The sequence below is a fragment of the Oryza sativa genome, chromosome 11 (assembly GCF_034140825.1).
Source record: "Oryza sativa Japonica Group chromosome 11, ASM3414082v1".
NCBI lineage: Eukaryota > Viridiplantae > Streptophyta > Magnoliopsida > Poales > Poaceae > Oryza > Oryza sativa.
In genome coordinates, this window is record NC_089045.1 from 30,986,328 (window position 1) to 30,999,883 (window position 13,556).

A 13,556-nucleotide genomic window follows, 5' to 3' on the forward strand; every position below is an offset into this window, starting at 1 on the left:
TGGCCCTGCTGCTGCTGCTGCTTCCGCTCGCCACCCACCCTCAGCCAGCGTCCACCGATCTCTTTCGTGCTGCTGCTTGCTTCACCGATGGTGATGCATGCTTGATCTGTGTTCGTCCAAATGCCTCAAAGGGCGATCCCATCTTCAACCGCGATTGCGATGGCGATTAGGCGATGGCGCTGAGCCACCTCCTCCTCCTCCTCCTCCTCCTCCTCCTCCTCCTCCTCAGCGTCACCTCTTCCACCGATTCCCCTTTCTTTCTTTCATGCTGGTGCTGCTAATGCTTGCTATTCCCCTTGTGTGTTCGTCACAATGCTTCACAAGGAAGGTGCGTCATCACTCATCAACCCTCGCACCCCTGCCTTCTTCCTACCTGTTTGATTACATTCATCGGTACTCTCTCTCTATCTCTCAATTTTGTTCCATGAATGTCACATGTGAATTAGCATTCCACTCTCCCAAGTTTTTTTTTTGAAACGAAAAGCGGCAAAAGACTTGCCGAATAAATTAGAAGGAGTGCAAACCGTATTGTTCCCATTGCTTAATTTAGCATTTTGGCTGACAGTAAACCGTCTTACAGTATTGTTCTAAGAAAACACTGGATGGACACAGAAATTGACAAATGATACCCAAATGAAATATACTCATGTATAGTATAGCCCATATCTTTATATTATATTATTATTAACAAAAACTTGTCATGCCCAGCTATGGCTTGGGCGCGATCTGATACACAGAACAAAGAGAAAACATAAAAAGGAGAAATAATTAATAGCAAGCGTCAAGCCGGCCTGCTTAAAAGGTGTAAAGGCAGCTGCCGTCGTCGCTCCTCGCCGTTGGGTCGAAGTTCTTGGCAACAGGGTCGGTGCAACCTTCCGGCACAGGCAGGTTACCTGCTTGCTGTGCTCCTTGCCCTGATCCAAATTATCCCAAGTACTAACTTTAATCAGCAACCTATCGATCTATATAGTACATAACATAGGAGTATAGTATTATATGTTTGAGAAAATGCAGACAAGATATAGTAGAATATAATATATATATATATATATATATATATATATATATATATATATATAAATATATATATATATATATAAATATATATATATATATATATAAGGGAAATATCCTTTGAAAACGAGCTTAGTGTTGGAAACTAGTGAAAATTATATCTAAAAATTTTATAAATTCATGAAAAAATTACTAGAGAGGTGTAGATATGAAATACATTGTTACCAAATTTAAGTCCAAACTTAACTTCATTTGAGAGAAACAAAAATTCTCACAAATAAAGTTGAGTTTGAACTTGAAATTTGGTAAGAATATATTTCATATCTGCACTATATATCTCTAGTAGTATTTTCATGAATTTACAAAACTTTTTTGTATGATTTTCATTGGTTCCTAACACATAGATTGTTTTCACCGGATATGTCTTCATACATGCATGTATGCTGAAGGACTGTATACAGGAATTACAAAATGGAATAGTGAAGAGTTAAGGGGTTAAATCACCTCCTCCTCCTATGCAGGCCGCCTACGATGCATCGATGGGATGCGAATAGCTAGAGATCTTTTATTCAGCTGGATGGCGCAGAACCTATAGACAGGGGCGGAGGTAGAATTTTGTCATGCATAGGGCTCAATCATTTAGTATAACAAATTGTAACTAGAAATTTATGCTTTTCCGGCCCTAATAATTTTCTTGCCACGTGTGGAGCTCAAGCCTAATTAAGCTGCTCGACACGTGGCTCCGCCCCTGCGCTATAGATAGAATAACATGTATAACAAATCTTAATTTGTGCGTTTTAGCTGGTCATAATTAATTTAGAGGAAGCTATTTTTGTTTCTTTCATAATATATATATATATATATATACAGTGATAGAGAGAGATGTATCATATATGATGATGGTGTAGAGTAGTGGGAGGGTGTTGGATCTAACCGTAGAAGGAACCAGTCTTCATGGCGTCGGAGTTAGCGTCACCAAGAGCAGCCTCGCTCAAGTACTGCTCAGCCAGCTGCACACGCTTGACGTTCTCCTGCTCCTTCACAAGCATGTATCCGTACTCCATGAGCTTTTCGATCGTCATCTTGGGCTGCTCGAACTCCGGTGGGCCCTCCCTCGAGTTCACCAGCCTCTTGCCAATGTTCTCCACACCCGTGTCCGACACCCACTTGCGCACCTCGTCGTCGTAAACACGGGCACGAAGAGCGCCGAAGAAATCTGCATGCAGCAATTCGACCATTCAGTTTCAGTTTCCTTTAATTTTAATTAATTTGGTCATTGATAGCATTTTTGGTTGCAGATGGATGTACCGATGGATTGGCCTGGGAAGCTGTCGACGATCTTGACGATGTCCTCGTCGGGGACGTTGTCGGTGCGGAAGATACCCTTGCAGACGCCGACACGGTCGTCGCGGGTGGGAGCCCAGTAGAACTTCTCCATACGCCCGTCACGGATGAGCGGCGCGTACAGCGTGGAGAAGTCGTTGCCGGTGACGATGATGGGGACACGGGGGTTGTCCTCCTTGTTGTACATCCCGGGGAGCTGCACGTTGGTTGGGTTGTCGGCGATGTTCATCAGGGTGGCGTTCACCATCTGGTTGTTCACCGTGTACTGGGTGGTGCCTCCCATGCGACCTGCACCCGCGTCCAGATCGTTGATGAAGAGGCAGCACATCTTCCCCTTCTTGATGATGTCTGCCGCCTCACGGTACCGCTGCCTGATCAGCTTCGCCGGCTCTCCGGCGTTGCCGCTCTCCAGCTCTCCGGCGCTCATCATGATGGGGCTGTAAGTACGTACGTACGTTGTAAGTCAATTAGCAACAAGCAAGTACATACATACTACTAATTAATTCGAAAGTTCATACTAACTTGATCCCCATCTTGGCGAAGACGAGCTCACACTGGAAGGATTTTCCCTGACCCTTGCCTCCCCAGATACCCAGGATGAGTGGGACCTTGATGTTGGGGAGGGTCATGAAGTTCTTGGAGATGTGGACGACGAGCTTGTCCATGAAAGCAGGGGCGATGTAGAAGCCTCCCATGGTGTTGTCGAAGTCGTACCTGGAGGTATGTATGCATATATCCAGTCAGTCAATTCGATTCAATTCAGCATATATATGAATATGATGAATAAAATCGATTGGTGTGGTGTACAAATTAGATTTAGTACGTACGTTCTGAGACCCTGGCTGAGGTACTCGTAGGAGCTGAGGACGGCCTCGTGGGTGCCATCACCCGTGGGAGCCTGGAAAAGGGAGTCGACGAAACCCTTCCCCCTGGTGATGTCCTGCTGGTCATCGGAGATGTCGTAGGCGAGACCCTTCCACCTGTCCTGGTCGGTCTGCTTGCCCTCGTCCAGCTCCTTGGCCATCACCTTGAACCTGTTGATGTTGGAGCTCTTGCCATGGTAGTTCACCGCCGATGTCACCTGCTTCTTCAGCTTCTTCCCCAGGAAGTTGGTCGGAGTGGACGCCTGCACATCCATTAATCTCGCAAGTAAGTATCCTCATTTAATTTGCAGCAAAAACATGTACTTATCAAGCTAGCTAGCTAGCTGCGTATGTATGTGTACCGGAGCTCCAACGGTGGAGGAGAAGGCAGCAGCCATCTTAATTTGCTGAAAGTCGATGATTGTAGAGGATCACTGATGATGGCCGGCCGCTGCTGCTCAAAGTGTAGAGGCCGAGCTGCGGTAGGCCTTAAATAATACAATAGAATTGGACGTCGCCATGGAAGTTGGAGGCTGTGAGAGGCACACACTCGTCCCTGTGGATCAGCTTCCAGATCCTCCACAGGCCACACGCTGAAGATTGGGTTCTGCACACGTGGCGCAATCTCGGCCGGCCGATCCACAGCATAGCATGACTTGGACCTGGATCGGAGTCTGTGAGCGAGTTAGGAGTATATTGTATTAGTGTAGGTAGGAAGGATCTCTTGGCTTCAGTTCCTTGACCTTTCCTCACCACAGAATTCACCCATTTCTGATCAACTCTTTCTCTCTGTTTTTTCTTTTCTTTCCTTGCCTCACATTCGTCTCCCGGCCGGCAGCTAGCGACCAGTTGCTTCATCAGCTCAGCTACTACATAACCTCTTCATTTTGCATCACCACAGAAAAGCCTTTTGCTGCCTCTCGTTGCCCGGCTTCTTGGATGAGGCATGGCATGCAAATTGTATTCTAGTTGGACTACCACAAATATTTTGCTCTGCTACCTGCACATATTCTGCTTTCTCGATAACCATCAGGCTAGGACTGTCATTTGGCACCACACAAACTTCTCTTAACATACAACATAAGCATTGTACGTTTTTTCCCCTTTGATGGTTTCCGTTACCACAAAAATACAAAAATTCTAATTTTGCACTGCTGTTGATATTGTTTTTTGGTGAAGCATCAATCGGAGGCAGCTAAATCTGCAGCAGTGCCTTAAGATGAATTTATTTGTGGTTCATAGCTTTCGTTCCTCCTAAGCCTCTATATTGCTTTTCGTAACTTTTGAAAATTAATTGTTTGCTCATGTCATGTCAGTAGTAATCTTTTATGCAAGTCATGTGAAATTTCTCCTAGCTAGCTTGTCCCTACTAAGACGTTTGAGATGGAGGCAAGTGATTGGTAACGACACTTGTAAGGTCGAGTCTCCAGTACATTGGAAAATAACAGTCATCTCACTAGGCAAGTACTAGCGCACATATTGGAATTGGATAACATTCCCCAACTTGTGCATCATTACAGATTTACAGTGATACGCTAATTGTTATCGTGCAACATGATGAATAGCACAGGAACTTTGATATAGCATGCATCTGTAGTAACAAATGCAACCCGCAAGTTGAGAATACATCCATATATAGGGAAGTGGATTTGGATCCCTCAAGGAAATATTCCCTCGTTGATTGCATGTCACTCAAGTGGTTATGAAAAAAATTGAGAAGATATATTAACATGTGATATATCACTCTACAAACATGCAAATAAAAATTCAACTTCGACATCTCGTAACGAAAAAAACAAATTTAACTCTGAATATACATTAACTAGCTGTTGTTTAATTTGTATTTTTCATTACAATTTGTAGAAGTTGAACTTGAACTTGTATATTTGTGGAGTGTTATATCACATGTTAATAGACCTTCTCAATTTTTTTTCAAATTTTTTTATAATCATTTGAATGACATGCAAATAACTAGGGGATATCCCCGTATATAGTCAGCATGTGTATATATCAATCAGCGATATGATGGCACATCCACAGTATCCAGAGATCGTACGTATCGTTGCATATGCATACAGTACTGCTAGTACACTAGTGGATAATTAATGAACTATGTGACAAACGATTGGATTATGTGCAAAAATACTAATAATGTATTAGTATATGACAAGTGTAATTTCACCACATATCACATACTTCGAGGTATTAAAATTTGTAGTGTAAAATTTTAGTATGTACTATACTTTAAAAATTCTCATACGATTAATTTAAATAATACTAGTTAATTTGGGTGCAGTAGTGACAAATTAAACGTTCCTCTTTGTTAAGGGTACAGGCTATATAGGGTGCGAAGTACAAGGAAGCATATCGATGGTGTTCATATATATATATATATATATATTCATTAATCAAGTGCAAAATTAAGAAGCTGGTGGTGAATTGGTGATGGATTGAGTTCAGTTGTAGACGCAGCTGCCGTCGTCGCTCCTGGCGGTAGGGTCGTAGTTGGCGGCGCGTTGGTCGGTGCATCCCGCCGGCACGGGGACGGGCGACTGCTGCTCGGCCTTGCCGTAGAACTCGCCGGAGTCGTGGTTGGCGTCTCCGAGCGCCGCCTCGCTGAGGTACTTATCGGCGAGCCGCACCCTCTTGACGTTCTCCTGCTCCCTCACCAGCATGTGCCGGCCCGTACTCCATCAGCTTGTCGATCGTCATCTTGGGCTGCTCCAACTCGATCCGGCGGAGTTCACCAGCCTCCTGCCGATGTTCTCCACCCCGATCTCCGCCACCCACCGCCGCACCTCGTCGCCGTACACCCGCGCCCGCAGCGCCCCGAAGAAGTCGATGGGAACGCGTCGGGGACCTTGTCGCTGCGGAAGATGCCCCTGCACACGCCAATGCGGTCCTCGCGGGTGGGAGCCCAGTAGAACTTGTCCATGCGCCCGTCGCGGATGAGCGGGAGAAGTCGTTGCCGGTGACGATGATGGGGACGGGGGTTGTACATCCCTGGGAGCTGCACGTTGGTGGGGTTGTCCGCGATGTTCATCAGCGTCGCGTTCACCATCTGGTTGTTCACCGTGTACTGCGTCGTGCCGCCCCGCGTCCAGGTCGTTGATGAACAGCACGCACATCTTCCCCTTGTTGATCATGTCCGCCGCCTCGCGGTACCGCTGCCGGATCAGCTTCGCGGGCTCTCCGGCGCTCATCATGATGAGGCTGCATGCATGCAGTTGTACTACTATTACAACACACGCAGCATGCAATGCAGTTGTACTTCCTACTCTCACTTGATCCCCATCTTGGCGAAGACGAGATCACACTGGAACGACTTGCCCTGGATGTTGGGCAGCTTCATCAAGTTCTTGGAGATGTGTCCATGGTGTTGTCCAGGTTGTACCTGCAGCAATTAATTAATTAATTAATCAAAATGTGCATGCAACGCAGCATTATATTTCAAGCATTATTGAATGTGCTTAATTACGTACGTTCTGAGACCCTGGCTGAGGTACTCGTGCCTCGTGGGTGCCATCACCCATGGGAGCCTGGAACAGGGAGTCGACGAGGCCCTTCCCCCTGGTGATGTCCTGCTGGTCGTCGGAGATGTCGTACGCGAGTCCCTTCCACCGATCCTGCTCTGTCTGCTTCTCCTCGTCAACCTCCTTGCTGCTGCCGCCCGCCATCGCCATGATCTTCCTGCACCTGCACCTGGACCTGCCTCCATGGTGGCTGTACCCCGCCGTCCTCAGCCAATTCTTCACCACCAACCCGCTTCCCTGCCAAGCCACAACATGTCAGCTTCTGCATGCTTTTAAACTTTCAACAGGACACTCCTCTGTTTCTTACTACAGATCTCTCATTGCAACGTTAACGGGTCTCCTCTAGTTTTTCCTTTCTATCTTTAAATTTCTTGTTGCTTGCTTCAAATCATGATATGCTTTTCTATCTTTCTGACAATACCTAAAACTTTATTATATGAATTTAACAAAATTGTTATTTTCTCAACAAATACAAATTTTTAAATTGTAAAGTTGGCGCGACAAAATAAATGGTAAAATTGGCGGGAGAATTATATAACTTGCTTAATTGCAAAATATTCAGACTCCTACAGAATTATATAGCAGCAACAGGTATCTCTCATCCATTTGCCAGCCTCGTTTTCATTTGCCAGTCTCCTACGAGTACTAATTTATATCGGCCGATTTTGACAAATACTACTGTGCATACGTAGGAAATTAACCTTGTCGTGTAGGAATATTATTAGAGGCTAGCTAGCTAACAGCAGGAGACGAGCTAGCGTACGTACCGGGGCTCCGACAGTGGAGGAGAAAGCAGAAGCCATCGTCGTCGATGTCGCTGCCATCGATCAGCTGGTGGGTATGTATGTATGTATGTATGCACAAGATAGTATTTTAATTAGCTTCTTGCAGTTGTACTAACTAGCTAGCTGCGTTACCGATCTTGCTTGCTAGCTAGGTACTAACTGAGTGAGTGATCGACGAATGAGCTAGGTGCAAGAAGAAATTAAATTGTGCAATTAAGCTGGCTCAGCTCAGCTCAGCTCGATCAGGGACACCCGGTTGATGAGAGCTGGCTTGCTGATGGAGCGAGATTTATAGCTACTGGCAATGCAAGGCGAACGATTGCAGCTTTGCTAGTGTCCAAGCGATCGAGTGTGTGCCCGACTCTTCCAGACCGTGCCTGCATATTCCCTGCATTGATTTATTACGAGTACTAGTTAAATTGATCACCAATTAGGCTGTGTTTACTTCCAACCAAAGTTTAGAATTTGGTTGAAATTGGAGACGATGTGACTGAAAAGTCGTGTGTAAATGAAAGGTTTGATGTGATGGAAAGTTGGAAGTTTGAAAAAAAACTTTGGAACTAAACACACCCTTAGACACAAATTCTGTAAGCCCAAGTAGCTATACTATATTCACTACCAGACTTTAGAGCTATCCTGTGGGCCGTGATATTTTCTGTGCGTTTTGCAGCCAACCCACAGAACATCGCTATAGTTCTGTCGGTTGTGCTAGGACTCATAGAAAATTACCACTGACAGGTGGGCCTAAATCCATCGTATAGAAGTCCAGCAGCCCACACAAGAAAACCTAGTTTTTCATCCCTCACGTCCCAATCCCTCGAGCCGCCGCCGCCACCCCTCTCCTCCTTCTGCAGTCCCCATCGCCACTCGCGAGTAGATCCAGCGCCGGCGCCGGTGCTTTGACGAATGGAGACCACGCCGCCGCCTTGTGCCATCGATGAGCCATCTCTTCCCCGGCGGTGCCAGCCAACCCAAGTTCAGGGTCTTCAGATCCATATGCCCCATTCTCAATGGTCACGGATCCAGCCATCCCGAGGCTGGGTGTTCCAGATCCGGTGGCTCCCATCTCCGGCGGCGCCAGGTCTAGCCTCGAGGTGAGTGGATCTGCGGCAGTTTGTCCCCAGCAAGCCTCCTCGTCTAACAGCTGGTAGGTTTGCTCTCCGGATTATTTTGCAAGGATTTGTAGTATGTGATTACCAAGAGTAGATCTGGATATTTGTCTTGATTTGGAGTAAATGATCACCGTATAGTTGATCTGGATATTTGTCTTGATCTGGATAGTCTAGACAATTAGACTTCAAGACCGATAATTGACTTGCAATATATTATTTTGCTTCGGGTAGCAAATCATCTGTCTACTAATATTGTTGCCAATTACTTTACCTTTAGGTGCCAATTACGAAATACAGAGATGTTCTGATGACTTTAGGTGCCCTTTTTTGAATTAGTTAATCAATTAAAAGTATAAGTAGAATGATATTTTATTCACCTTACTCTTTTTTTTTCAAAGCCCTGAGACAGCCCTGATTCCCGGATATTAAGCAAGAAAAGTTGATTCCCATATTAGTCTACATTATGTAACTTAGTCCATAATAGAAACTTAATTTTCTTGGATTAGTCTAGTGTATAATGTCCATTTTACATCTAAATAATTTGTTTCTTGTTTCAACTTATATCAGGACCATCTAATTTTCCTCTCTCAAGCCATTTTGTGAAGACCTAATACAGTGGCACCACAACAGGTACTCCCACATTAGAGTCCCTTGCTACTAAAAAAACTTCCCTGTTTTATATTTAAATGTCATGAGACAAAGCTTCATCAGTTACAGTAAAGTGATCTGCTTGAATGTGTTGCTAAATATAACTAACAAATGTGCATGACCTAAACTGATTCTTTGTATAGCTGATTTGCATATTCAATTTGTCCATCTTGCAGAGTCCATTCCAAAACTACAGAAGAACGCCAAATTTCAACGAAGTCTTAGGTACAGATTAAGTGCCACATCTTAGTGCATATCTTGCAAGTTATTATTTTTGTTGCACATCATTCAACACCTGTTGCCTTTTTGCTTGCAGCTGATTGAAAGGTGTTGATCAATCAGAATTTTCGTACAATGTTTGGTGGATAATTTTATCTTGAAAGATAAAATATGAATCTTTATAAGTGTATCTTTATAAATTGTAACATAGATGGAGACTTGCAGTTCCTTTACCACTGGGTGGCTATTTTCTTAGTGTTTGTAAACAGGATTGACACAAAGTTGAAACTTTGATATGTATATCTCACTGAAGTTGATGTATCTGTGCACAATTGTACTATGAATATTTGATTGATGTAAATAATTATGTATGGATCTAATCATGAGTGCAATATCCAAATCAATTTACTTGTGTATTAATCTGAAGTGCATGTGCATAGCATTCTCTCTTCTTTTTTTTTTTCCTTGGAAAGCCAATTTTTCTGACGGTGCACTCGTCAGAACTATGTTCTCTCAAACCCGGCGTCTCAGTTTTTTTCTGTGTTCCACCCACAGGAAAAGGCCGTCAGAAATTATTATTCTGTCGGGAAACCGACAGAACAATTGAATTTTTCCATGGTAATTTTTCTGTCGGCAATTTCTGACGGGGCACCTACAGGAATATTTTTTCTGACGGTAAAACCAATTTTCCTGACGGTTTTTCTCCTACAGGCTAGATGCAAAGTCTGGTATGATTGGCTGCTAGCTTGCCAGCTACATGCGGCCGATTGGGATGGATCGGATGGATGAACCAATTAAGCTGTCCGTACGCACGTCGTTGGTGTGGATGAGATTGGAGGTGCCTCATAAACCACACACACTAAACACGCTCAGGAAATAATCCATCCGATTAATAACTATCGTCGTTGCATATATTTTGTGGCGCGTATGTATGTGTATATACGTGGCTACTGCTCCACCTCCCGATGGATGCGATCCGACGATCCACAAAAAAGCCGGCCAAGGGCCCATATCCATCAATCCATGGAAGCTTGCAGCTCCTTTACTTTTGTCGCGTGCCCATGCATAATTTCATTTGCAATTTTCTTACATAGTGCTAGATTATAATAATTGGCTGTAACTCTTTTGAACAAAGGCCACGATGTAATTTTATTTCATTATCTACAAAATATTTGTTGATAAATTTTCTCCTAAAAATTTAACATATGTAATTACAATATAATCATAGTATAATTACACTATAACTTAATTGCATGCGTAATTACACTGTAACTTGCATGTAAGTACAATATAACTTGTATGTAACTTTCACATAATTTTGAACCGCTAGATTTGTTTCAAGATTTGTGCAAGTGAAGAAGATCAAAGGATAGCTTTCACATAATCTTGAATTGAAAGGTTTCTAAGAACATCAAAGAACAAAATTATAGAATCAAACATGCACATGTTAGCATCCAAGAACACAAATATGGAAGGACAACAATGAACACATCCACCGCCACTTGCCGTGGTAAAGTGCGTCGTCGATCGCCTTTTCTCGCCAATGCGTCGATTTGCTGCCATTGTGGCCCCCTCCCCCTACCCCACCCTACCATAGATGGATCTTGCCACCACTGAGACGGTGGTGGCCGAATCTAGCCGATGCCAACCTTGTGGTGGCAGGATCTGGAAGGTAGTGAGCTCCCAAGGAGGAGGCGAGGCGACTGATCGAAGCTAACCGCCGACCGCACCTTTCCCCACGCCAGTGTGGGCCTTATAGGCTCGAGCCGCAACTAGATCCGCCAAACAGAGAGAAGAGTCATTGGCGGATGTGGAAGGGCACAACGGGGATTCGGTGGAGAAGCACGTTGGTGGCATTGGTGCAGATCTGGTGGAGAAAGCTCGTTGGTGGCATTGGCGGGATCCGATGGAGAGGGGATAGATGGCTGTGTTGGCCAAAAAGGGTTGATGTCTTCGATTCCAATTAATCCTTGTCGTTTGAGTAGGGGAGAGCAGCAAAGAGGAGGCGGAAGCAGAGGCGGCTTGAGCGGCAAGTCCACAGGAAGCAGAGGTGGCAAGAGAGGGGGAGGGAGAACATGAGTTGGAGAGGAGCCAATCGAATAGTAAAAGAGAGGTTCGTAGATATTTTCGTCAATGGCATCCTCTACGCGCTCATCCAGTTGACTCGGCTTATCCATAAGTGTCGGTTTTTTTAAGAAAACCAGTACGGATGACTCAGCTTCTAGCATCGGTTTTTAGAGAATTGGTACTGATGACTCACATATAGGTGCCATGTTTTAATAAATTAACCGGTAATAATAAGGTGTTATAGGTGGCAGTTTTATTTGAGGCGCCACTTGGGAGGGAAGGGGGATAGAAAATGTCTCATAGGTACTGGTTTTAAGTGAGCCGGTACCTATGATGCCAGTCTCTATGTGGTGTTATGTAGTACTCCCTCCGTCCCATAATAAGCGTAATTGTGGATTTTAGTGCCCAACTTTGACCATATGTCATATTTGAAATATTTTTATGATTAGTATTTTTATTTTTATTAGATGATAAAATATGAATAGTACTTTATGTGTGACTTAACTTCTCAAATTTTTTTATAAATTTTTCAAATAAGACGGACGGTCAAACGTTAACGTTGGACACGAAAACTTATGGCTACACTTATAATGGTATGGAGGGAGGCTGTGTTTAGTTTTCTTCAAACCTCCAATTTTTCCGTCACATCAAATGTTTGGACACATGCATGGAGCCTTAAATGTGGATAAAAAACCAATTGCACAGTTTACATGTAAATTGCGAGACGAATCTTTTGAGCCTAATTACACCATGAACATGGTGGTGCTACAGTAAACATTTGCTAATGATGGATTAACTAGGCTTAATATATTCGTCTCACAGTTTATAGGCGAAATATGTAATTTATTTTGTTATTAGTCTACATTTAATACTTCAAATGCGTGTCCGTATACGTCAAAAGTTTTTATTTTTTGCTAAAACAACTAAATACGGCCGGAGTAGCAATGTGCAGGCCAATAAATTAGCAGCAGTCAGGAGTCTTGGAGCTAGCTAGCTAGCTGTAGGGCATGCATGCAGTGCCAGTTCATGGGAGATCGAATAATCCATGCATTGAGGCAGCAGGAGGCCCTAGCAGGGCGTCTTGATTTGAATTATTCCAATGGAGGACAGCACCCATCGATCCAGCAAATGCAAACCATGTGTGGATTACTAATGGGACATATATATATCATATATATATAAGTAGTACACATCTATCCTAGCTAGTACGTACTGCTGGCCGTATATTACTATGCAAATCGAGAGAAACACCATATGCAAACGCATGCATCCTCTGAACTTTTGGAATTCATCGATCATCCTCTGTAGCTAGAGCCAAATGCCCAAATTAAGAGCAATGCCAGCATGCAAGGCCAGTTTGTTGTTGTTCCTACCTTACAGTTGCCCCCTCTCCTCAGTTCTCTCTCTCTCTCTCTCTGCAGCCATGCAGGCAAGCAAAGACACACACACACACAAGAAAATCATTTGTTGATTACAGAATTTCTAACTAAAATGTGTATATTTTTCGTATGAAAATATGTACATATGTATAATCTTAATGTGGTATGGCAAGGAAAGATGATGATGGTGGCTGGAAGAACGGCTCTTATAAAGTCAGTCCTCTTTGCATAACCCATCTACCACATGACGGTCCTGAAGCTTTTGAAGGGGATCCTGAACGCTATAGACAAAACAAGACGCAAATTAATTCCTGTGGGCAGGAGGGGATGATATCTTGGGAGAAAAATGCAAAGTTAATTGGGAAAAAGTATGCAAGCCGAATGAGCTAGGAGGGCTAGGAGCCCTCAGATTGATATCTGTGGTTCGAATAAGACCTTGGGCTGGCACCCTAGTGTTAGGTGATCATTTGGACAGAGAGCTGTTCGCGGTAGCGTAGCGACCACCATAACCATAGGCGATGGGAAGACAACAGGCTTCTAGAGCACTCGCATTGATTGCGCCGGCAATCTACACAGCCTCCATAAGCAAGAA

At 44.0% G+C, this 13,556-nt stretch overlaps 1 protein-coding gene, 1 long non-coding RNA gene and 1 pseudogene across 3 annotated transcripts; 1 reads left to right on the forward strand and 2 right to left on the reverse strand.

Annotated features, from left to right (window-relative positions):
* Positions 1 to 517: 517 nt before the first annotated feature.
* On the reverse strand, positions 518 to 3,721 carry LOC4351224 (ribulose bisphosphate carboxylase/oxygenase activase, chloroplastic-like). 2 transcript variants are annotated; one of them, NR_175846.1, is made up of 7 exons: positions 3,584 to 3,721; positions 3,186 to 3,484; positions 2,881 to 3,072; positions 2,323 to 2,795; positions 1,949 to 2,230; positions 1,519 to 1,603; positions 616 to 914 (listed from the first exon to the last, which is right to left on the reverse strand). NR_175846.1 is itself a non-coding variant. In NM_001404598.1 (6 exons), the coding sequence occupies exons 1-6, from the start codon at positions 3,617 to 3,619 to the stop codon at positions 796 to 798; spliced, it is 1,401 nt and encodes a 466-aa protein (NP_001391527.1). In that variant the 5' UTR covers positions 3,620 to 3,721; the 3' UTR covers positions 518 to 795. The 2 variants fall into 2 exon arrangements, 1 of the variants encoding a protein (NP_001391527.1); NM_001404598.1 differs by lacking the exon at positions 1,519 to 1,603 and having other exon boundaries at positions 518 to 914.
* LOC107279508 (uncharacterized) lies at positions 3,381 to 9,895 on the forward strand. The gene is made up of 4 exons (XR_010737478.1): positions 3,381 to 3,507; positions 9,219 to 9,281; positions 9,476 to 9,524; positions 9,616 to 9,895. It is a non-coding gene; the product is annotated as an uncharacterized lncRNA (long non-coding RNA).
* Positions 5,631 to 6,489, reverse strand: LOC4351225 (ribulose bisphosphate carboxylase/oxygenase activase A, chloroplastic-like; annotated as a pseudogene).
* Positions 9,896 to 13,556: the final 3,661 nt, after the last annotated feature.

Bases quoted from the DNA above. Each gene is read 5' to 3' on its own strand.
- LOC4351224 (NM_001404598.1), bottom strand. From the start codon at position 3,619: ATGGCTGCTGCCTTCTCCTCCACCGTTGGAGCTCCG. The intron at 2,231-2,322 runs GTACATCCATCT...TGCTGCATGCAG, and splicing joins CTTCCCAGGCCAATCCATCG to ATTTCTTCGGCGCTCTTCGT. The intron at 915-1,948 runs GTTAGATCCAAC...AATTTGGATCAG, and splicing joins GAAGACTGGTTCCTTCTACG to GGCAAGGAGCACAGCAAGCA.